Source organism: Athene cunicularia (assembly GCF_003259725.1).
Source record: "Athene cunicularia isolate RWA chromosome 5 unlocalized genomic scaffold, athCun1 chr5_part1, whole genome shotgun sequence".
In the NCBI taxonomy this organism is placed as follows: domain Eukaryota; kingdom Metazoa; phylum Chordata; class Aves; order Strigiformes; family Strigidae; genus Athene; species Athene cunicularia.
In genome coordinates, this window is record NW_020799101.1 from 40,422,267 (window position 1) to 40,448,168 (window position 25,902).

A 25,902-nucleotide genomic window follows, 5' to 3' on the forward strand; every position below is an offset into this window, starting at 1 on the left:
GTAAAAATAAAAAAAAAAAAAAAATAAAAAAAAAAAAAAAGGTTTTCCTCATGTTTAAATGGGATTTCCCGTATTTTGGTTTGTGTCCATTGCCTCTAACCTTTCACTAGGCATCACTGAGAAGAGATTGATTCTGACTTCTTTATTTCCCTCTTCCCCACCTTAGATCAGGTATTTACATACACTGATGAGGTCCTCCTGAGCCTTCTCTGCTCCAGTCTGAGGAGTCCCAGCTCTCTCAGCTTCTTCTATGGCAGATACTCCATTCCCCCCATTATTTTGGGGGACTTTTGCCAGACTCACTCCAGTACATCCTTGCCTCTCTTGTACTGGAGAACCCAGAAATGTGGCCTTGCCAGTGCCGAGCAGAGAGGAAGGATCACCCTCCACTTGCTGGTAACACTCTTAACGCAGCTCATGAGGCTGTTGACCTTGTTCATGTTCATGTTCAACCTGGTGACCACCAAAATGCACAGGTCCTTCTCTGCAGAGCTGCTTTCCAGCCGGTCAGCTCCCAGCTTGTTCTGGTGCATGGGGTTATTCCTCCTCACGTGTAGGACTTTGCATTTCCCTTGTTAAACTTCATGAGGCCCATGTTGGCCCAGTTCTCCAGCCTGTCCAGGCCCCTCTGAAAGGCAGTGCAGTCATCTGGCGTGTCAACAACGCCTCCCAGTTTTGTACCACCTGCAAACTTGTCAAAGGTGCACTCTGTCCCATCGCCTGCATTGTTAATAAAGATGTTACACAGCCTTGGCCCCGGTATCAGCCCCTGGGGTACACCACTAGTGACTAGGCTCCAACTGGATTTTGTGCTGCTGATCACAATCCTTTGAGTCTGGCAGTTCACTGGGTTTTTAATCCATCTCACTGTCCATTTATCTAACCCGTACCTCACCCGTTTGACAAATTGTCAATAGCTTGTTTTAAGTAAATGTTTATGAAAGGAATACACATATGGAAAAATAAATTTAGAAAATAGACTCATGAAAATGTTTTGTCAAAGAAAACAATCCAGCAAATCAGTAAATTCCAGATAAAACAGTAACAAAAGACATTCATAAATGGTGCAGCTGTTCATTCATGCTTGGCTCAGAGTTTTAGCACTGCCAGCTTTCTCAGTTCTATCACAAGTCTTGTTTTATATACTCTGTGGTGAAAGCTGAAATTTAAAAAAGGATAGAACATTTTGGTTTTCATTAAGAAGAAGGAAAAGAAAAGAATTGGCTTTTGCAACTGCAGCAAAAATATATAAATGTGTCTTTCCTGCATCCTACAATGGCCAGAAACCTAAAAGGAGAGAAGTTATGTCTCAGATCAGTTTAATATTTCTGAAGCATATCCCATCTCAGTCACTTTGGCGATTTTGGGGATGCTGGACTCATGTTTTTGGAATATTTGAGATCAGCAGTGATAAGTGTGTTAATGACAGCAAGGGATGGTCTAGATGGCCTGAAGCCATGTTCGGTTCTTGGCTTTTGTAAAGGTTTCCTATGTGTTCTTGAGATACTCTGTAGATCAGAGCCAGTAATGCCACTGTTTGGGATGAGTACATCACAGCTCAGCAGGCTATCAGACAGCACAGCACACTGAGGGGAGATGTTTCAGTTATCATACAGCATGTCACCTTATAGTCACACAAAATCCTGACAAACAGTTACAAAGTAAAGTAGGGAAAGCTAGGGAAAGCTGGGATTAAATTTTCTCCTGTTGGGTATGTGAGCCCTCACAGCCTCCTCAGCTTCCACAGTAACTTCCTTTACTGGGATTGGTACCTGCTTCTCCTGCTGTTTCTGCCCTTCACCCCAAAGTCATTTCTCTTCACTGACTCCTAGTGCCAGCCTGGCCCACCCAGTGCTGGTGTTCTCTGGGCTCCAGCTGGATGAGACAACAGCCTGCACTTGATAAAGAGACAATTTACGCCCAATTCCTCCCAGGGACTGAGGCTCACTCTATGCTGCATAGGTTGCAGTTTCTCCTACTGCCACAACTCCAGAGAGCTGAAACAATATTGATAACAGGCAATAATGGCCAGCAGGGACAGGGAAGGGATCTGACCCCTGTACTCGGCACTGGGGAGGCTGCCCCTCAATTCCTGTGTTCAGTTTTGGGCCCCTCACTACAAAAAGGACATTGAATGACTCGAGCGTGTCCAGAGAAGGGCAACGGAGCTGGTGCAGGGTCTGGAGCACAGGTCGTACGGGGAGCGGCTGAGAGAACTGGGGGGGTTTAGTCTGGAGAAGAGGAGGCTGAGGGGAGACCTCATCGCCCTCTACAGCTCCCTGAAAGGAGGGTGCAGAGCACTGGGGATGAGTCTCTTTAACCAAGTAACAAGCAAGAGGACAAGAGGGAATGGCCTCAAGTTGCACCAGGGAAGGTTTAGACTGGCTATTAGGAAGCATTTCTTTCCAGAAGGGGTTGTTGGGTGTTGGAATGGGCTGCCCAGGGAGGTGGTGGAGTCCCCATCCCTGCAGGTGTTCAAGAGTCAGGTTGTCACAGCGCTGAGGGATCTGGTGTAGTTGGGAACTGTCAGTGTTAGGTTGATGGTTGGACTGGATGATCTTCAAGGTCTTTTCCAACCTTGATGATTCTGTGTAATGTAAGACTGCTGGCTATTCATATTGTTCTATCCACTGGCTAGGGCTGTGTTTTTTAAAAATGTGTAGGATTGTGCGTAGTCATTCAAATACTCTGTTTATTAAAATAGTGTTGTGATGAACAACAAATTAATTTATCCATCTGTATGATTACTGTCTTCCTGGTTTGGCCAGTGTATATGAGAAAGAACTGGTCATTTCCCACCCATGCTAAAGCTACAGAGCATTTCAATGCCTCCACTTTGTGTGTTGTGGTTCCACTGTCAGATATTTTGTGCCTATGTTCCTATAGTAAGCCAATCTGATTGCTATGTGAGCCTCTGGTTACCAACTGCTTCAGATGAAAAATTCCACACCAAAACCATCAAAAACTGCAGAAATCCAGTATGGAATGAAACTTTCTACTTCCGGATACAGAGACAAGTCAAGGTACACAAGTCAAAAACTCTCTTTTTCATCTCAGCTTTATGCAGTTCTTTCAGTTTAGCCCCAAAAGAGAATGTCATGTCTTCTAATGCTTTTTTCAGTTTACTTAAAACTCTCCTAGCAAGCTGGAGCAAAACAATTTTAGCTATTGTTGGAATCCACTTCTCTACTAACAGGTACTTACTATTTTTATATCAGTAATGTGAGCCTGACTGACTTGCAGAAGGCTGATAAGACCAATGACAGAGTGACAACACAGAGAAACAATGAAATAAAACTATAAAAGCTGCATTATAACAGAAAAAACACATCCTTCCCTGAGGGGACTTGAAATAACGGCATATTAATTCCAGGAATTCTCGTATCGTTAAGATCTTTATTCAGTTTGGTACTTCTAATTATACTACACCCAAATACCTATGAACAGATGGCTGGAAGTGGAAAGCCCAAGGACACAGGAAGGTGGTTATTGATATGAAGTGACCTCTATCGTCCCTGTTGATAAGGGGCAATATAAGACTTGTAGCTATGCATATTACTTCCTAAAAGATCATGTTTTTGGTGAGAGCTACTTACAAGCATAAAAGGTGACCCAAGAGAGATCTCAGTTCAGCCTTAATTGCCAGGACTAGAAGCTATATAAAGAGGATTACACTTGTTTGCTTACTCTTTATCGTTTGTTGTCAATACTTTTCTGTTTCCTCTCTGTAAAGCAAGCGCTGAACCTGGGAGAGCTGCAGAATGTCATACTTCCTGAGTATATGCTAACAAATTGGATATTTTTCATTTCGTTTTCCAGAATATTTTGGAAATTACTGTTTCTGATGATGACGCCATTCATGATGATGACCATGCAATTGTGCTTTTTGATGTAGCTAAAATCGCTCTTGGGGAAAGAGTATTTACTGCATTCCCACTAAACCCACAGGTAAGAGCTTGGTCAGATGTTTAGTACATCTTGACATGCATTCTCTCCCCTCTGATTAAAGAGGTGTGCCCTCTCTTTTGTCTTTTACCACCAGGAACAGCTTGGTGGTAAAAATGTAACAAATTTATTAAAATCTTGGAAATTGCACACCAGTGACAAAATTGATAGCCTTCTCAAATTGCTGTTGGTTTCCTCTGGCACAGATTCTGGCCAAATCCCTGAGCCCCTGCACAGATACAATTTTAGGGGAGCTTTGCACTTTTAATAATCTGACAGAAAATGACACACAAAGTGTGTCCTCACAAAGTACCTCACAAAGATTATAAAAAGAAAAACAACACAAGGGCAGGCAAATGGCCTGTTTCCACAACACTGTCTTACTATATCGTGTTCAACACATGGAAGCTGGCAGGGAAGAAAGTGTGAAAAGTAAAGGTTTAGTAGAGAGACTGGTGAGCAGCAAACACCATTTGTTCTGCTAGTACAACTGAGTTCTTCTTTCCTCTGGGGAAGAAAAAGCTGACTCTGTCCTCTACTGCTGATAATAGCAAGTACAAAACAGAAGATCATTACTTATTAAAGCATAAAGGAAACTGTGCTTGCAAAAATGAAGGTCACTTTGCAAACCTCTCTGCACATGCTAATTGCTGCTGCTTTTTTTTTTTTTTCCTTTCATTTTCAGAAGAGGGAGGAGCTAGAAGTTGAGTTTGTGTTGGAGAGCATGTGAGTAAAACCCCATTATTGTGGGAGCAGCAGCTTGGAGTGTTGCATCAATGCAGAGAAACCTTGTGTACACCCAGTATCATCTTAATAGCGAGATTCACCCATTTTCTAAACTTAATACGTGCATCAGCAAATCATTGTAAGAAAATATCATGATGTCAAGAATGATTTCAGAATTTTGAATTCAATTACTTTCTCCTAAAATTTATGTATTACTCACATAGTTTAGAGTTGGGTTTCTGGGGATGGTAAATTTCACTGCAGTAAATCCATAGATTTTTTTGGCAGCTCATTGTTTGATGAGAATGTTGCTACCTAACCTGTGACATACATGTGCTATTAAGGCTGATACAAGCACTTTTTAGTGCCTTATTGCAGCTGAATCATTTCTGCTAGGTAGTTATGAGGCATCTAATGAAAAGGGAATGTATCTCTAAAAACAATAGGAAGGACCAAATAAAATTTAAAAAAAAAAAAAGAGGAAAAGGTGTCCTGTTCAGGACAGTTTCCAGATTATATTGTTTATAAAACACATATTATTTGTTCTTGTTTTCTAGCCGGGATCCTCCTGAAGCCATCATCACAAATGGGGCAATAGTGGTAAAATATTATTTGTTTTGTTCTCTTGTATTATTTCCCACATCGTTCCTTACCTTAGTTGACTATGATGTCAGTGAGGGAAAAACTTGAAGTCCTCATTCTTTAGTGATACCTTTTCTCTTAGAAGCTTTATCTTTGAGAAGACCAGCATGATCTTAGAAGAGCCATCAGACCGTTATCATTTTGCCTTGCTTGTCTGCATCCGTTGAAAATTACAATGTGTTTAGCATAACACCATCCTCCCACATGACAATGAAGTTTATTTTCACTTTCACTGCGTCTGGCAGAATTCTCCACCACAGTTGGTCCCCACATTCAGACAGTGACCCTACAATGACCCTTCCAACATATGCCAGCACTGGGTGAGTAATCTAATTCTCCGTCCCCATCATGTCTATTCTAGTGTCGTGAAGTAGCCTGCTTGGAAGTTCACTTGAACAGCAGACTGAAAAAGAGGCATTTTTCAGGTAAGCTTATTAATTATTTAACTGGATATTAGTGATTTTAGCCACTCTAACAGCACCTGGAAATTGCATCATCCAAATATTAAGGCTTTAATTGACCATATGTAAGGTGATTTGTAAAAACTTTGCAGTAGGGAATGCCACCAGTTCTGCAGCAGCTGTAAGTTCAGGGTTCTGACTTCACGGGGAAGCCTTGTGCCAGACTAGAAACAACATCAGATGCTTGTACATACTATCTAAACCCCAGGCTGAGATCCTGAAACCCTCTGCTGCAGTACTGGTAAATCCTGAAGAAGCTTAGTTCCTTAGGTGAGATAGCCCATGGCCTTAACTTTCCTAAGGATCTCTGACAGTTTGACTTCTGCATACACACAGAAACACCTCATTTTTTGCAGGGGTTAGCCACTCAGCAGCTGGCTCCTGCCTGACCATGATCAAGATCCAGAATCTAGAAGCTCCTCTGCCCACATCCCCTGAGGGGCTGGATCTGGTAGGCAATCTCAGAGCATGCATAACACACTCCGGCAGGATTAGCTGATCTCTTCATATAAGTAGGGTCATCTGCTGCAGAGTCAGGTCTTATTTTAGGGGACTGAGAATTTCTCTTGCTCATTATTTGGCCTGGGATGAGGATGATTTACAATGCAAAATACCTGGTTGCATTTGCTGTGTCATGATGCAACTGCAATAGAAATGCAGCAGTCTAAAATTCAGTGCCATTCACGTCATGCTCCCATCCAGCTTCTTGCTCAGACTAGTATAAAGATACAACCACCTGTAATGTTTGGGCCTTGGATCACTTTCAGAAGACAGCTTTACAGATACAAAGAGGAGAAGGGGTTTGTTCAAAGCTACCATTTGTTTATTTTTTCCCCTTTCTCTTTTTTTTTTTTTATTCAATTAGAAATAACTTTTTGTGTGCTGTTTATCTCATTGTTTTAGAGAATGAGCTAACATTTACAGTAAGAGGATCCTTTGAAGAAACGCAGAGAGTTTCAGTGGGCTGTGACTCCTGCTCCTCTCTCCCAGATCCCACTTTCTTTCACTATGCCAAATACAAGCAACCCTCCCTGGACGTTGCCCTCACAAAGAAGAGGAGGCTTCCCACCTTTGTACGTTACCCCAGAACATGGTAGACAAACAGACTGTCCTATGATCTGACCTTTACATGTAAGTAGGCAGCAAGAGAACATTTCTGTCTTAACCAAACTCTGTGCTCCTTTTCAGTGTGCTTGTGTGTCATGTGGAGCAGGAAGGAGGAGAAGCATCCCCCTGACTCTCCCTCTGAAGTCGCTCCCCTCTGAGCGGGAAGTAGTCGGCGAGGTAAGTGTCTGCTGGCCATGAGGAATCATTTGCCAGCTTTTAAAAATTGTTGCTGGTTCCCAAGAAGCAGAAACCAAAGACCACCTCTCTATACAGAGCCAGTTGTTTTCTAACCTACTTTGAATCTAGGGCAATGCATAATGAAGTAAATTCTTTGGAGCAAAATAAAATGGGAAATCCAGGGGAGAAGGAGGAAGAAGAAAAACATCTAAGTTGTTGCTAATCCTTCTTCTATTGTCCATGTCCTTAGACAGGCTGGAGGTCACTGGGTGCCACCGAGACAGAGGGTTGAGGGTGCAGCCTGGCACACTGCTGCAGGAGGCAAACCTGTGCCACACTTGCAGGGTGCTCAGCCTGTTTGTCTTCCCCTTGTATCTCACGCTGTTATGTGAGAGACTGTGGTTTCAAGACCCTTGTTTATCGGTGGACCCTTCCAGGGAGGTGAGGTGTAGCACTGCAGCTCTTATGCTATTTATTTGTGTGGCTAAGTAGTACCAGCACAAGCTACACCTGAGTTTCACAACATAGAGAAGATGCAGACTATAGATGATACTACCAAAGTGCTAATTTATTAAATTGGTGCACATCTCGGGGTACTAATGAAACACTGAGAAGAGAGTCTTATCTCCCAATCTCGGTTTACTGGGGTTCAGAGTCTGTAGATGTAATGATGACCCAAAAGAGCTATGTCTCACTCTGAATGGGAGAAAATGACTGCTTTAAACAAAATGTCAATATTCATAATTTTACCTTTTGAATTTTCAGCACAGAAAATTTGATTTGCACTTTAAGGTGAAAAAATGGTAAGATATCTTATTTACCTTCCTTCCGTGTTTTTCTCCTTGATTCTTTGAATTTGGATATTTGTCAATCGAGTTCCAATCCCTTTGTTACTGCCTGAATCCTGAATGCTGGCTCATCCTCATTTCAGACTATAAAATAAAATGGACTCAGTACACAATTTCATCAGCTATGAGTTTCTGTAATGGGACTATACAGTGAGTTAAGAGAAGGTTTTATAAAGAACACACCAATTTTCTATTGATATTTTTCTGCAATCAAAATTATATGCTAAGGGCCACTGTAGACCCTCTTTGATACCTCTATAAATTATTGCCAAATGCAGATTTTCAATAAAAGCAGCATTTGAAAACTAATTGAAAGAAACCTTTCCATTTCCTGAGGTCAGATTAAAAAGATCAGAGTGCCTGGCCACTCTAGGATATGAAAAAATCGAAATAATAAGTGTTCCCGCATTTATTTTTTAAAGTCTACTCAAAGAGATAAAGGCAAATTCACTCAATCAAGTGATTGCTTTTTTCTAAACCAAGGCAACACATTGTGTATTTTGAGGTATGGTTAAGGCCTTAGTAAAATTTCTGAGATGAATATGCTATATGACATAGCATGTCGTAAGGGAAATTCTCTTCCCTCACACAAGCAGGTGCATCTTCTATTGTGCTCTTTATTGTAGGTAAATATGCTATCAGATACACATACATTTTACAGCGGTCATTTAAAAACTTCTTCCTTACCACACCTAAGAAAGATTTTCATAGCAGTTTCCAAACTGCAACTGTAGTGCTTATAAATATCCATAAATTACTATATACACCCACACATAAAAAAATAAATCCAAACACGAAAGTCCACAACTTCAGTCCACAATTTGCAGGTATCAGTGGAAGTTTGCGTGACTGTTGAAGGTGCATTTAAAAGCCACCTTTAAAACACTGCCCTCTTCAGACTTTAGCCTTTATGTCTGAAAGGGAACAATTCTGTTACTTGTAGCTATATTTAATTTCAGGTGTCTTCGGCAAGGAGGAAAAAAAACCCCAAACCTCTCAGTCCAAAGGAAGATGTACTGTTGTTCTCCAGGAACAAACTAAGGCATTTCATCTCTTCCTAGTTTGCTTTATGCAGACCTGATGGTGAAGGCATGTCTATTTATGAAGTAGAAGCAATTAAGAAGGTGAATTAAACTATAATCGTGATGTGAGATGCTTGATCCTCTGTTCCAGCCAGGAAGACCTAGACGTACGCCTGGGGTTTGACCTGTGTGCTCAGGAACAGGATTTCATTCGCAAGAGGAAGAAGGTGGTTGCAGCCGCTCTGAAGGACATTCTCCAGCTGGAGGAGGACTTACAGGAGGATGAGGTATCTGAGATATAATTACTCTCTGCCTTCTCCACAGCTGAATGTTAAAATGTGGCATTTGTGTTCAATTCCCACTTTTCCTGGAAACAGTGTAAAGTTTCACGTGTCAGCCACAGTTGACTTATTTTCTCTATTTGAGGGAAGAAATGAGTACTCATAGGAAACATTAATAAAAGAACCCTGTAGCTCTGTTGCTACAGGATCTACTTTTGTGTTGAGTAGCAGTCTGCACAATCATGCAGAGAAGGGTTAGGTGCTCTCAGGCCAAAGCCAAAACTTCCTTTAGATCTCACAATCATCTTGGCCAGATGTAAACTATTGATTCAGCATTTCTTTCCCTCACAGTTCAGACTGGACTTTATTTTGTTGTGCCTTTTGTGCCGGTATTTAGGCTCCCATTGTGTGAGCACAGCATGCTGCCACTCTGACTTCATCATTGGCTGCAGTTAGAGCGTGCGCTTGCTTGGCAAATTGAAATGATAACAGAGGGTCCAAGGCAGAGAGAAATCAGGTTTCTCTTTTATACTCCCATGACCGCAGTGTGAAGCCTGAACTCAGATGCACACATGACAAATTTTCCTCATTTTGCTCTAAACTGAGCTCAGCAGTTTTTTTGGACAGCTGGACCTTGCCTTTAAATGCCAGCACTAAACCATGGGCCATTTCCTTCCCTGCAGATGTAGAGGCACCCTTACTTCCCTGCAGAACAATCTCCCTAGATTCTCCCGACAATTTGGACAAGAGACTAATTCACCCCAATGCATGGTAGTTAACTTTACTGTTAATGGAGCCAATTCATATTTATGGATTAATCCTTTTTCCAAGAGTGCCAGACCCTGGATTTCTGTATCATCACAGCAAGAAGTAATTGCAGTTCACTCAAATACCTAGTACATATACATAGGTAGTAGGTAGAGTGAGTATGTTTTTTCTTTCCCTCTGGAAACTGTAAAAGGGGATGATGTCACCAGCCTCTGGTCTTAGGGGATCTGAACTGGTCTGTGCTCTTAAACCCAACAGTCATAATACACCTAGTATGGCCTGTGAAATAATTATACAATAATAGAAACTGGCTTGAGCAAACTTCAGTAACAGAGAGGTTATTACTACACACTTGGAAACTGTGAGACAGCACCTATGTTTTCTGGCCTGTTGCATCTCATTAAAAACTGGTTCAAGTGGCAGGAAGTACCATTCCCTCTAGTCTTTTTCTGGTCTGTTACTGGTTTTGCAATAAAGCACTGAAAATTCAGTGTTTGAGATGATGGCTTTCGTTTCCTAATGCACAGTTGCTTGGAAGAGGAAACATGAAGTATTTCTTACTCCTTCTATGCTTGATTATTAATCCAGGTTTTTCTTCTCCTTGCAGACTGGTGGCATGTAGCATCTTTATTACTTTATCACTGTTCTTTTCCAACCAAGATGTTTCTCTCCCTTCTCAGACCATGTCACTAAATGCGTGTATTTTGGGACTGAACAGGTACCTGTGGTGGCAATCATGACAACGGGTGGTGGAACCAGAGCTCTGACAGCCATGTATGCTCACCTTCTCAGTGTGCAGGAGCTGAATGTCTTGGACTGTGTTTCATACATCACTGGTTTATCTGGCACAACATGGTAAGCCCAAGACAAGCAAAGTTTTCACTGGAATTTTCTGTATGTATGTGATGTCAAGAAGTGATCTGAAAAGTTGTATCATCTATCAAGAAAGGGCTTGCTTTCTCTGTTGTGGCTTTTTCTTGTATCCTTCAGTGGGTATTTGTCCACATTTGGAATCAATGCAGTCCTGATTAAATATATGGATGGTACCACACACATATGTGCTTTTTCGTGTAAATCAAGGCATGATACATGAACCTCCAGAACTTCCCAAAGCTTTGCTTCAGAACTCATGCTTTTCCTTGTGTGGTTTTTTTTTGTTTATTAGGACCATGTCAAACTTGTATGAAGATCCTGAATGGTCCAAAAAGGATCTTAAGGAAACACTCAATGATGCCCGAAAGCATGTGCTCAAAAATAAATTCTTTACTTGTTTTGCTCCTGATCGCTTGAAATACTATTTGAAAGAGTTGTGCCAGAGGGAACAGGAAGGACATCAGATATGTTTCACGGATCTCTGGGGACTCATCATTGAAACCATGTTCCATGAAAAGGTACAATAGCAGCACCTTTCTCTTCAGATTTGAATATTTAGTGAATATAACAGTGAGGGCAGACAGCAAATTGAAAAATAGTTGAGATCAGAAGGGGCCTCTGGAAGTCGTGTTGTCCGACAGCCCTGCTTAAGCAGGATCAGCTAGACCTGGCTGCCCTGAACCACAGGCTTTTGAATATCTCCACAGGTGAAGACTCTACAACTTCTCTGGGCAACATATGCCAGTGTTTGACCACTTCTTAAGGAAAAGGGGTTTTTTGCTTGCAAGTTTGTTTTTCAGATAGGTGCCTAAAGCATGTGCCTCTGCAGTATCATTCTTTGTGTTTGTTGACTGCGTTATGCAGATCTTAACATCACACCTGATACAGAAAGGTTGGGAATAAGGAGAAATAACAGGAAACTTACAGTATGAACAATTTTTAAATTAATTCACATGTAAATATTTAAATGAAAATCCTGCTGTTCTTTTAAGAGATGCATGGTGTGACGAGGCAAAGAAAAATCACAAAGACAGTATCTCTGAGTTGTTAATGGAATTACGTCACCCTGTAAACATTTCCACCAAAAGGCACTGTTCAGGCTCTATTTTACTAAGTCATGAATCTTTCCTTCCCAATAGGCCATTTTTACCTAAGAAAGAGAAAACATTCCCCTGTAATATGATTCACCGCACATGCATCCAAATTTCTACTGCCTGAGCACAGTAGTAGAGACCTCCTGGTGGGGGGCTCAACAGGGAGCTGTGAGGGTCCCTGCTGTGCCGCAGCCCCGTCCCCTGGCCAGCACAGCCCAAGGGAAGCCTGGTGGCACAGCCATCCTTCCAAGGGCTGCCCCAGTGAGGAGGAGCACCTGCAGCTCCCCTTCGAAGAGGATCTGAACTCAACACCCTCTCAAACCTGAGTACTGCTCCCAAGCTGTCCTACCCTTCCCACCCTGCCTGAGTATGTAAGATGTTCCACAGCAGAAGCACTAAGGGTCAGGGTTCATTGAACATTAACTCTGCCTAAGCCTTGGCTCTGTCACAAGTCTGAGGAAAAGGTGATTTTTCTGGGCAGTCAGTGAAGGGGTTACTCTTTCTAAATGAAATATTTCCTGTCAAGACTGCTTTTCAAATATTTCTAAACATTTTTCTGAAATAAATAATGTGAGTAACAACATTTTCTTCCTACTATTGAAATCTCAGGGTTTTTTAATCGAATGAATTTAACTGAAGACTATTTGTGTGTTGAAGTGCTGGGGCAAGGGAGGATCAGAGGTCGGGCTGACAGCACCTCTCTGAACTAAACCAGTGGAGAGCATCCTAGCTGGAATCCAGTATGCACCACTATGTCAGAACCCAGGCTTAGATGAAGTGGGAGGCTCTTTGTGTCATCTAACTGAACTCAGCTACTGTCCTTCTTCAAAACAGGAGAGCTCCCATAAGCTCACAGATCAGCAGCAGGCATTAAATCAGGGTCAGAATCCCCTGCCCATCTACCTCTCTCTCAATGTGAAGGACAAAATCAGCGACCAGGATTTTAGAGGTAATAATACTCAAGAACTGCATTTAACACTTAATCCCAATAGGGGTCAATTTAAGATCATGTAAAGAAATCAATTCAAAGCACAAATACTCTAAAAGACCAATACACCTAAGAGTAGAAATTTAGTAGTTAAATTTTTGAAGGCCTTATTATATTCATCTGTATTAAGGACCAAAAGCAGGATGATGGAGGATATTATCATGAAATTACCTGCTATGCGTTTTTGTAGAAGGCTTCAGAAATCTAAAGTTTGTAGAGAAATTTAGATTTAAGAGGATAATTCACTCTTCATGTTCTCCACTGTGAATAAATGTCTGCTTGCAAAGTGTGCTATTTAGAAACCTTGCCTTGCCTCAGTGTACCTTAACTTGGCCAATATTACATGTTTTATTCAACTCATTTGTACCTCTGCTGCTGTAATCAGTCTGCCTTGTGCTGCTTCTTTCAGAATGGGTGGAATTCACCCCTTACGAGGTAGGATTCCCAAAATATGGCACCTTCATTCGTGCGGAAGATTTTGGTAGCGAGTTCTTCATGGGTCGCCTGATGAAGAAAATCCCAGAATCCAGAATCTGCTTTTTGGAAGGTGATTTGTTACTCTGGGGAACTGTAATGTAATGTAATATAACCCACTCCTGTGCAAACCCCTCTTCTGAAATTAAGCAGTTAGTGTATTTTTTATCTGCTGGGAGCAGCACATGGTAAAATATTAGAACTAATAATAGGTCACCATCTACAGGATTTTTTATTTTCTCTGCAATCTTATTCAGTTGAACAGCTTTATTTGATTTCATATGTGGTTATGCTTACTGACATGAGTACTTATTCATCTCTGTCAGCAACAGAATTTGTGTAACATTGCTGCTAAGTTAAATCATCAGTTTCTTCTGCAACCCACGTCTCTGAAATAAGGCCTTTTATGTTCCTGCCGCAGCTAACTGATTAATCCTCCAGGATAACACTTGCATTTCAGAGTGCAAACAGGTCATAATATTTACCATTTTTCCCCTCTTGCATAAGAACACTAAAAGCAGTAAAGAAACCTTTTTTCCCTTCGCAAAAGTAATCTCTTGCCTCATTGTTCTTTCTACTTCCACCAACTGCATAAATGAAATTTCAGGTTTTTTGAGAAGTTCAGACTTCTTGCTTGTGTGGAGATTTCACTACGGCTGGTGGTGAGGTGTGAGGAAGAAAATCAGAATCTCTCCACCCCTGGCTGCAATGTCAAACAAAGCACACAGGTCTCCCTTTCTGTGGTCAGAAATGCCAGTGAGTCACCAGCCCCCTTCCTACACCTCCCACCTTGGCACTTTCTTCCTCCCTTCCCTAGAGTGATGCTAGGATATTTCTGCCCCCATTCCTTGCCAGTGACCCAGAGTCCCCTCATTCAGGCAGTGTTACTTATTCCAGTGACGCAGATATTTGAAAGGTTTTCAGCAAATTCCTTTGCAGCCCTCAAGCAGAGGCAGCAGAATCCCTGCAGACTACAATGGTCCTGCTGCTCTTTCCTGCACGGCTGGCCCCGTCCCTCTGGCTGCAGGCTGGCACTGCTGGGGTGGGAGGTGGCCAGGCTGCCCAGGTCCAGCCTCTTCTATCCATCACTCAGTTCCTCCCAGGAGTGCCAGATTTAGTTCTGCAGTTCAGAGGGCTCAGGAAGGCATCATTACACACCCAACATATCTAACCATACCAGGTAACAGTGTTCTACCAGGCTGAAAAGATGATTGCAGGTAGGTGGCAATCTGGGCTCCCATCAATTTGCTACATCTATTACTAGAGGAACTTGAAAATGTTACTCAGATATGCCTTAAACCCTCAAAAATCAGAAGAAAAATCAAAAGACATATATTTACACTTTCTATTTTCAAAACTTTTAAGATGGCTTCCTCATTCTAAGGGATATTAGTGTATGAATCTCAAACATTTTGTGATTGACAGTTCTGCAGAACTGCATACCTGTAATAGGATTCTGCTAGAAAGAAATAAAACTTTTAGAATTACAAACACTGAGAACTTGGGGAACAAGATATGTTGAGGACAGGTAGAAAATATGAAGATGTACTTGACAAAACGTTATTTGCCACTTAACAAAAATTAATGTGTTAGCAGCTATAATGAAAATACTACCAGCCCTCTTCATATATCCCTATAAATGCATTATGGATTCGTATACCAATTCATAAATACATTCCCTTTTATTTGTGAGCTAAGATAATATAATGAATAAAGTCTGCTGGAGAATTCAGAACGTACTGAAGGTTTTTGTGAATGAAAATGCTTCCAGGTCTTTACCAGTTTATTGTTTGTCAAATATATCCTATGCCACAGGGATCTGGAGCAGTGTATTTTCCTTGAATCTTATGGATGCTTGGTATATATCTGTTAATTCAGAGGACTTCTGGCACAAATGGACCCGAGACAAAATTACTGACATAGGTGGGTTATTCTTATGCCATTATGTTATTGCCTCTTTTTTTTTTTTTTTTTTTTTTTTTTTTTTTTTTTTTTTTTTTTTTTTTTTTTTTTTTTTTCTTTCCTTTTCTTTCTTTTACCCTCTGTGCTGCTATTCTCTCACTGAATTTTTCAAAGCCATTTTGGAATTCCCTCTTCTGGGCTTCCTGTAATCCACATGGAAACCACAGGAGGAAATTCATGCCACTTATACCAGTATGGCAATCATTTTATTAGTGTGAAAAAAGAATACATGTGATCTGTCACAGGAAAAAAAAAAAGAGAATGACCCTCATATGAGCCATTTGCAGAGCACTGGAAAAAAATCTCCCTATAAACTAGAAGAGGCGGGAGGTCTCCCCTAGCGATTCACAGTCCTCCAGTTCCTCTCTCAGAAGTTGGAGTATGGCATGAGGCTTCACAGAAACAAACCCAATCACCATCCCTGCCTCTCTGGAGCCTACAAAGCACAGATACAAAATTCAGCACTATTTCAAGTCAATCCAAACTAATCCTAAGGATGAGATTTGCAAAACATGCTACCAAATTAAGAAAGATTGGCAGGGTGGGAGTTCAAGGAGAAACACACAAGACAGACCTACTGCAGAGAAAAAAGATGAGAAGGAAAACAAAAAAAACAAAGCAAAAAAGGGTGATTTATCCTTTTGCACTTGTAGGGGGGAGTTTCTGGTTGTTAAAACAAGGAGCTTACCTTTGCTAGTAAGGACCATTAATTATGTTTGTGTGGCCAAGAGACTGTGATTGTGTGGCTTTGTGTGTGTGTGTGGCTGAGAGATAAACTGTAACACAGAGTAGCAAAGCAAGATAGAGTAAGTTCAGGGTATTGTAGTGGATAAAATCATAGAAAAGCAAAGGAAGTTATGGTAGATGAGACACATCAATTTACAGTACAAACAAGGCTTTTACCATTGTGGGCTGAGAAGAAATGGATTTTTTCAAATCTTAGCTGAAAAACTGAGATTTGTGGAGATCCTGGAAATAAAAAGAGAAAGAAGTGCAAGTTTTGCCAAATGTGTTAAACCAGATTATGATTGCACAGATTAACCTCAACAATGAGACCACATACAAGAACTGTTATTCTTCTGCAGATGATGAAACCCTATTCCCTGCAAGACCAAACGTGTTGGATACTCGAGTGGTTTGTCCCACTGACAGCTTTTCAGGCATTTTCCGAGATATTGCCATGTTACGTCCAGCAGCTTCAGAAATCCATAACTTTCTGAAGGGCTTCCAGATGAACAACAACTACCTAGAGAGCGAGTTTTCCAAATGGAAAGGTATGATAATAGCACCCTGCTTTTAGTCATACTTTAAACCATCCTTGTGGAAAACGTAACAATGCTTAGAAGATTATCAAGCCAACTTTTTGTTCTGTTCCCATCCTCTGATAATATTTGAACTGTTTGTTACCAAAACCTGAAACTAGCTAGCAGGAGAGGCTTCAAAAATAAGTTCTTTCATTAAGATTGGCAACTGATAGATGAGAAAGACCCAGAGGAGTCAACCAGCGTATGTCTGCTGACGTGACAGCCAGCCAGCCTGCACACTTGTAGCATTGCACTGGTGTCATCATATGCAGTCTCTTGCACAGTCAGCTCTCAAGGGATGTGCGAGGGAGCCTTGCTTCGTGTTACCATTTTACTTAAAACTAAGATATAACCTTTGTAACAGTATTGCTTGTTACACGGTTTGGGAATTAGTGCTCAGTCTGTACCAGCTCTGCGATGTTGCACAAGGGGTTATGCCTGCCTCAGCTGTGTACCTCAGTAGCTGCGTGCCTGTTTTCATAGCATGCAAGGCACCAAACATCTTTAATCTTTAGTAAGTCAAGACAATGAGGTCCCATTTTATTTTTTTCCACATTTTAAAAAAAAAAAGACCTGAACAGTCAAACACAAGACCAGGAAATGGAATTAACTCTATTCTTCTGAGCCCCAAGTTAATCCCCCTTAATTAGAGGAAAGCTAAAGAAATTGCAGAGTAAATAGTGAAAAGAGGAAGCCAGATGAGGAACTGAAAATTACTGAACTGCAACTATCAGCTATATAGGTAGGTCTAAGACCCAAGAAAAGCTGAATTATCTTTTTGTTGACAATTGACTTTCCTCAGCACATCTCTTGTATTGAGCACCACCCCTGAAAAAAAAAAATGCTTCTTTTCTAGACTGCGAGCTTGACTCTCAGCCCAATCACCTGACAGCAGCAACAGACTACCTCATCCTGATTGATACTGCGTTTGCCTTTGCTACCAGTTACCCACCCCTTATGAGGCCGGAACGGAAAGTGGATGTCATTTTGCATTTCAACTACAGTTCAGGTTCCCAGACAGGGGTGAGCCTTGTACATTCTTCTTTAGTGATATCTCTGTCTCATCACTGAGTTCAAGAATGGCTGATCCTCTACTCAAAGAAACTCTTTTTTTTTCCCAGTATCTAAATAAGCTAACAGTTTACCAGGGTCGCATATCTTTATTGAACAGTACAAGTGTCATCAGAAAGTAAGCATTTAGTAAACCAAATCTACTCTTTTGTATGTGCAGATGTGTTTTAGATGATTTGAAGGCAGTCAGATGCTGAATGAATGAAGCTAAATGTATTTTAAAATTGTCTATAACTTCTCAATCCAATCATACATATTCTTACGCATGGGAAAATGTGTATTCAGAACAACACAATCATAACAATAGAAGGGTTTGATGCAGAAGGCCAGATATGCAAATAAATGCAAGCAGATTTTGTATTTAGGAACTTTAAATACATTTGAAATAAAAAGCCCTCTAAAGGTAGCATTTCTAATACCCAAATATGGGGTGTAGATTTTCAAAGAAAAGCATGTGGACCCAGATCCATCTCATTTAACTCTGACTTTCCAGATCTTGGCTCCATATACAGTCTACAACACCTAAATTGGGTATGAGCCATGGGTATGAGAACTTGGCCCTTACCCCACAAACATTCCCAGCAAAACTGGGTTCTGGTCAAGTTCTGTCCAAGTACTTCCCACGTGATCTGATATTTTCTTTTGGTTTGTTTTCCTATTGTGGCAACCAGCCCCTGAAAGAAGCCTCTAAATACTTTGCAAAACAGGGAATTCCTTTCCCTACAAAGGTGCCAGATGATCAGGAAACTCCACATCTGAAGGAATGCTACATTGTTGGTGACAAGGAGACCCCAGAAACGCCTATTGTGATATTTTTCCCTCTAGTAAATGACACCTTTCGGGACTACAAAGCACCTGGTAAGTTTACAACTACCCCTCATGTTAACAGAGGCAGCGGCTGCCTTCTTTCCCTTTTTTACTGGGCAATATCTGTTCTTCAGGTCATCCTGTAAACACAGATTCAGACTTTGCTTAGATCTGAACCATATCAAGAAGCTTAAAATATGTAAATTTTTGTTGACAGTAGAGTAGCAGCTAGCATCAACCTTTAGCATACATGCCCCTCTTCAGATATTTTTGGGGACAGATTTTTTCGGGGACAGATTTTTTCATAGGTAAATTGTAGAGTTTACTGATGAAAAGTATATTCTATTTCTCTGCAGTGGCAGAAGTTGGCAGGGTTATTTCCTCTCCTCATACTTGTCATCCTTTCCTGTTAGAGGCTCTTCCCTGCTCTGGGGAATCTAAGGATTTCATTGTTTAAAATAATTTCCAGGCTTGTAGTTAAACAGATAACCTTGAAATCAAAAGTGTGAATGAGCAAAATGATGAAAATGATTAAAATAACACTGACCCATGCTGACAGCATCTGTTCACTTCAGTGCGTCCTACTTTGAAATTTAACAAGAGTTTTCAATAGCAACATTGCTGGTCACTTCAAAATAGATCACTTCTAACTCCTGGTACTATATCCAATGACTCCATACTACCTCTGTTGGTTCCAAAAAGTCTCATTTAACACCTTTTTTTTTAATCACTTCAAAGCCCCACAGTATACTGAAAAATTCTGGGCTTGTATATGGTACATTAAATTTAATAACAAATTAACAAACACAGAAACCACTGTTCCAATTGTGTTAATTATTTTCCTTTTTCTTTAAAAAAGCAAGTCATCAAAACTCATACTGTACTTTTGATTTGTAGATACTCTGGATTGAGTTCATGCACATTTGAGATACGCAGCTGGGGTTCTGAACAGGATTCAGATAGTCTAAGGGTATTTACACAGGTAGACACACCATTCTACTCCAGCTCTTCACACAGATCAGATAACTGAAAGGTTGGTTTTTGTAGTTGCCCTTTGTAGAAAGAACTAGAGAAAGGAGAAAAGGAGAAAGAACTAGAACAGGAACTGAGAATTAGCTTCTGTACCGCTCTGTGAGGGAGTCTGCCTTTGCTCTCCCCCTCAATGATTTCCAGAACCCAGGGATGCTACTCCTAACTCAGCTATCTAATGTCAGGTGAACATCAGATGATGTGCGGATGCTACATGTCAACACAAAATATCAGGGAATCTAAAAAGGGGTGTTATTAGGTGTGTAGAAGATGTATATGACCTGCATAATATCTGCATATTGATGGAAGCGTGCGCTGCCTGACTGGTTCGGCTGGTAGCTACAGACAGGTCCTTGCTGGGCCCCTACAGGTGAAGCCTCAGCTGAGCTGACATGGAGGGACTCGGCCCATGCAGTTTTTTGGGAGGGCTGCCACCTCTCAGCTGACAGCCAGCCTCCACAGTAGCAGAACAGATGCTGCAAAAAGGCCTGTAGGCTGGGGATGGATGTCTGCCCTTTGTTAGTGACAGGCAGAGATCAGCTTGATTTATAGCGCTTCAGTACCGTGCCCTAGCCCAGATCTGGATTGTACAGCATCCAAAGTATTAGTTCAATTACATGAACAGTTTTTCCATAGCCAACTCATACATCAGCTTGTTCAGCAAAGGGAATTTAGAGCCTGGGCAGTAAATGAATAAAACTTACATATTCAAACTGGGTTACTCCTGCACTAGTTAGACTATTCCACAACTGGAGTAGAAAGGGGAAATCCTTCATGTGAGGTTGCTCAGACTGCTTCACTTGAGCAGTACCAGTTGCTTAAAACTCTGCAAAGCCTGGACGAGTACATATATCAGACATGCAGAGACCCTTCCAGGAAAATCAGAACTCTGATCAATGTTGCTAGATCAATGTTGTTAGAGAAGATCCCCCCAAATGCATGTGGTCCTGTCAGTAAGAGAGATGCTGACTTTCCACAAAGCCTACTGCCCTGCTTTGGTACAGGTATCTGTGACTGTGAAGGTGGATTTTTTTGCTACGGTAACAACCTCCTGCCAATGTGATTGTCTCACTGGAGGCTGACAGAAAAATTTTCCTGCCTCTGATGCTCTCTAGTCTGTGATGAGGGGGGATAAAGCATTTTACTTTCTTCCTGTGTTCACCTGTGTTATCTATCACTGGCAGTATTATCTACCATTAGTGCCTATTTCGGGGTTGTTACTGCTCTCTTTTCCTCACACCGGCTGTTACAAAGCTGAGGGGTCTATGGTAATGATGAGGAAGGAAAAAAAGTGCATGAAACCTCATGTCAGGCATACAGGCTAGCATACAGCAGTGGATCTCTGCATCTTCAGGTCTCTGGCCCAGGGCTGGGAGCCTCAGCTATCCTTTGGCAGCAAAAGGCGTATGCTGGAGCCCAGGAATCTGCAGAATGTAACCATATCAATTGACCTTTTCCCTCCCAAGAACCTGTTTATTCTATGTACAGGTAAATGTAAGTTCAGCTTGCCCATACGCTGTGTCCCATCAGGGCAGAGTCGAGCCAGAACTAATATGGCCAAGTGAGCTTCTTACACTCTGAGTGGAGGCAGAGAGCAGTCACTTTTGCAGAGTTCAGGAAGGGCAAGCTTGCATACTGTGCATTGAGTATATCACTTAAACACACCCTCAGCTCAGAGGGTGCATGTTGCATCTACTATATTTAGTGTACAGATGTATTCCCACCAACTCAGTAAATGGTGGTGTGTCCAAAAGAGCAGCTAAATCAAACACTGTCTAGAGCAGATGGCCAGGACCAAGCTGAAATCAGCTGTTATTCTGAATCAGAGGTGATTTATGAAGGTCCTAGAAAAACAAGTGAGGAGATGTGTTTTACATCTTCTGCATCCATAAATTTGTTGAGATTTGCAATTCCCATGGTAAGCCTTGGGTTATTTTCTCCCTGTACAAGCAACTTACTGTGGAGGTCCCTATGAATATCTTCTCTGTGACAGCCTGCAAATAAACTTCTGCATTAGCTTTGGATCTGTTTTCTACTGTCAAATTAATTCAAACAAATAAGTTAATTTGTCTTCAGATCTAATATTTCCAGAGATGACACTTGTGGGACTACCTGTCTAATTATTTTGCCTGGATCTGTGATGCATATGTTGATTATCCTGGGAAGATGAAATGGGCATGAAAAGTTCTTTCAGTATTCCTGCCAAATCTTAGTGATTCGGGGATTATCAAGTTCATTCTCACTACTGAGGTTACATGAAGCCTGTAGATCTTTACAGTAATTGGTAGCTCATTGAAATGACAGTAAATATTTGTGCCATCTGCTTCTGGGACATGTCCAGATAATGGCTCTGTGAAGTTTTTCAGTAGACAATAGAACCTAGGTTTTAAGGTCTGTTTTCTGTATTTTTTTTGATAATTCTTCCCAGTAGGAACCAAGAGTTGATGTAGCAGATTGTGCCAGGGGATGCGCTGGGTTGTGCTGGGTGAAACAATATCTGTCAGGTTGTTGAGAAGGCAGGTGTGCTTTTAGAAAGCTTGAATCACTGAAATACATTTGAGCAGCCTATTTCTGAAGGCATGAAAGCATAGTAGTGAGGAAAATAAAGCGATGTAGAGTTGAAGATGGAAGGCACAGAAAGTGGCAGTGGCTTCAGACCCATCACTCACAAAGAGACCATGCTGTCATGACCTTGCTCTAGGTGTCTGCTTTGGGAGAAGAGAAGGAAAAAGAGTATTTGCCTTTTACTTGCACCTTGGCTAGAAGTGTAGGGTGCTGTGATGGCTGGGAGACAGCAGCAAGGAGGGGACCAGGACTGGGAGAGAATCAGTGCTGAGGGGGACCTGAGGACCATGCTTATGGCTCACCCCAGAGCTAGAGGAGGGAGCAGGGAGACTCACCCTCTTGTGCTCAAAAGAGGAACTACTCTACTGGTTTTAGCATTTCCAAGAGGACCCAGGACAACCCCTACTCCCCTCACCACCACCAGTTTCTCCACCCCCTGCTGCCAACTAAACGTCCCAGCAATAAAACACCTATGGAGGGAATATTTGGAGTTGTCATCCACTGTGTGAGCATGCCTGAGAAACACAGAGACCCTAATCGCTTTTTGCTAACTAACCAGGGTTATTGTTTGTCCCTTAGGTGTGAAACGTAGTCCCTCGGAGATGGCAGAGGGTGATGTTGCTGTTGCTAATAGCTGTGGTCCATATTACATAAACAATCTGACTTATTCAGAGGAAGATTTTGACAAACTGGTAAACCTAAGTTACTACAACGTCCAGAACAATAAAGACTTGATTCTTCAGGCCTTGTCTACTGCTGTGGAGCGGAAAAAGAAACGTAAGGAAGAGCAACAACTGCGAAAACCACCCAGTGGGGATGGTTCGTGTGTGCCTGATAGAAAGGGAATCCAGCACTTGGCTGACTGCCCAGCACTAGGGAATATGAAATCAAATATCTGTGAATCCTGTTAATGAAGAAAAAAAAACCCGAATTTGATTAGGAAGTGAAGAAAAGCCAAAGAATGCTAAGAATAGCACTTTGTCATTGGAAATGCTAAAGCCTGTCTGTCAGCGAAGGGAATAAACACTAAAACCAGAGCTCTTCCTTAATGAATTAATGTGCTTCCCTCGTTGACAACCTCAGGAGTGTGGCTACGTGAGGCTGTGCTCTGCTCGCACTTGCAGACCTTTCAGACCAAGGCTGAAATGCGTGGACAAGGAAGCGTGAGGACATTTACGTTGACTGTGTCTGTGCTCTACCTGTGCTATAAAAAGAGAGGACTGTCAGTCCAGAAATGCAGCAGGGAACAAAATCCACTGTCTCTAAAACAAAACCAAGAAGCCCATTTATGAACTAGGGAGTTTTTATGTGAATGTAAATAAACAATAAACTTTGTATAATAAAACACAGTTTTTGAGTCACTTAAAGCAAATAAACATTTTTTCACAGCAAATACATATTAAAGCCATTTCTTTTAGGTGCTTCTTCCTATACTAGCAAGACAACTAAAGACAACATGCAGACTTACTTCATAGCTGCTGAAAAATAACTAAAGAAGGAATTATGCTTGCTCCAGACCTAGATTTGGACTGCCACAGGAACCTGAGACCCTTCGAGCTTATGTTTACATTTAAAACCCCTCTCTACAAAACCCGACTCATGCTAATTTATTTTATTAAGCTGGATTTAAATGTTATTGACATATACCAAAGGTTTAAAGCTTTAAAGTTTTTGAGAATGTTACATCTGAAAAGATGGGAGAAACACAGAGCAGATCTAAAATTGTATACCTACTATCACTCACCCAAAAGCAATTTTTTAACTTGGTGTAGGCTATCGCAACTGAAGTTAACAGATTATTAGTTTTCAACTTTCTGACACTCTGTTCATCACATCAACATGGCTTCTTTCAAGCAAACAATCTGATTTTTGACAGATGGAATCCCACAATTCTATTTATTCTTTTTCTGAATTAACTTTTATTCAATGCTACTGATTCAACTACTAGATGTCTTGTATCTACAGGCCCATGTTCCCTACAGGCTTCCCTGCTCCTCAGCTCTGCTCTAGTATCTTTTGTCAAGAAATCCTGTTAGTGTGGGCCAAAAATGGAAGCCTTTGCTCTCAAGGGTCTCCTAGGTGGTGCACAGAAACATAATCCTTCTGTTTACCACTTAAGTCAGTGAACGCTTACCTGTGGTGCACACTACAGGAGCCCATAGCACTCCTGCGCGGGCTGTATGCCCAGGGTTTACCTTCCATGGAAACGAGAGTGCAAAGGCAGCAGTCATGTTGATGCATGTTGGATGTCATCGCAATATAGCATGGGATGTAGCCAGAGGGCACAGCCAGACCTGGGAATTTGGAAACACTCCCAGGTTCCCATAAACAGTTCAAGCTTTATTGTGTGAAGGGCAAAAATTACCCCACTGATAGCAGGAAGCACCTAGGCAGGAAGTCTGAAGACAAGCAGAATGAGGTGTGTGAGTGCAAACACTTCCCTGCCCTTCCTGCAGTTTTCCAGCAGCCACGAAGGGGTCATGGAGAACAATGAACACTTTACCTCATTTCAAAAAGCATACAGTGAAACAGAAATAACTATTCGGTATCTCTGAATTCTCTCTATTCAACAACACCACAAAGGAAAATGTCAGGGCTGATCAAAGCGGTGGAACAGCTTCCACACAAGGGACGAATAGATAAGGAATCTGCAACCTAGAAAAAGGACAACGGGAGTGAAAGGCAGAGAAGAGAAAGTTCTACAAAATCCGGAGTGCCCTGTGGGAGATGAACAGGGAGTAACTACAAGACCTGAAGGGGATCAGACAGAACTAGCAAGCACCAAGTTCAAAGTTAAACAAAGTAAGGTAGTTCTGCACACAAGATGTAATTAAGTTACAGACCTCTTTCACCCTGGACCTTGTTGTTGATAAAAGCGTATGGGTTCAAAAAAACCTGACGGATGCGTTCACTGGAAAATTTTTAAGGAGTATAAAATACAAAGGCTCCACATCTGCCTCAGTCCTGCGCTGAATCATCAATTCCCAGAGGCTGGGAGGACAGTCTGAGACAGTATTGTACCTGCCTCCTTTCTGTGATGTTCTCCAGTCACTAAATACTGGACACACCAAAAGACAAGCAGGAAAGCAGTCTCATCCCATCCTGCAGTGCTTAGGTTTTCCACAGCTCAGATATTTTTGGAGATAATAAATGGTCAGGATTAGTCAGAGCTCCTAAAGATGCAGTGATACAAGATTCTTTTAAAAGAAAATACCAAAGTAATGTGAAGAAGATGTAAGTAACTGCAAGCATAACTTAATTACCTGTGGATTAACCTACGGGGAAAAGTCATCAAAATGAGAGGAATACAAAACTAAACTGAAAAAGGGGATTTCAAAAAATGAGGAAGCCAGTCAGCAAGACCCCACATGAAATGGTATAAAATCTCCGGACTCAGCATGGAAATTGCAACAAACGGGTTGCAAAACACGTGCACAGCCCTAAATAAAATGTGAAGCAAGGAACCAAGAAAAGCGAACCCCCACCGGCGCTCAGCTCTTTGGCATCCAAAGGCGGCAGCCATCATCAGAAAAACGCGAAAAGCATTTGGGCGATTCTCCGTTCAGACCGGAGATGTCAAAGGGTTCCCGGGTTTCACTTCGGGGGGCTGAAGTTTTAGCCTCGAAGAGCAGCAGGTTCAATTAACCTCCAGAGGCGGATTTGGGGAAAACAAACCTCCAAACCCAAAGCACCCAAGCCGGACCAAAAAAAAATCGCCTGATTCTGAAGAAATAACACCCCCCTCAAAAAAAAAAAAA

The 25,902-nt window shown here is 41.6% G+C and overlaps 1 protein-coding gene across 1 annotated transcript in view; it reads left to right on the forward strand.

Annotated features, from left to right (window-relative positions):
- The window catches only part of LOC113480512 (cytosolic phospholipase A2 epsilon-like), a 45,333-nt gene extending 22,278 nt beyond the window's left edge, over positions 1-23,055 (forward strand). The window contains 18 exon segments of the mRNA XM_026849331.1: positions 2,887-3,023; positions 3,820-3,948; positions 4,631-4,671; positions 5,229-5,271; positions 5,675-5,738; positions 6,678-6,847; positions 6,963-7,058; positions 7,824-7,861; positions 9,080-9,215; positions 10,696-10,832; positions 11,143-11,368; positions 12,779-12,893; positions 13,342-13,479; positions 15,222-15,329; positions 16,454-16,642; positions 17,529-17,695; positions 18,415-18,601; positions 22,724-23,055. Of these exon segments, the coding sequence (XP_026705132.1) occupies positions 2,887-3,023; positions 3,820-3,948; positions 4,631-4,671; positions 5,229-5,271; positions 5,675-5,738; positions 6,678-6,847; positions 6,963-7,058; positions 7,824-7,861; positions 9,080-9,215; positions 10,696-10,832; positions 11,143-11,368; positions 12,779-12,893; positions 13,342-13,479; positions 15,222-15,329; positions 16,454-16,642; positions 17,529-17,695; positions 18,415-18,601; positions 22,724-23,055 (2,453 nt within the window).
- The last annotated feature ends 2,847 nt before the right edge of the window (positions 23,056-25,902 follow it).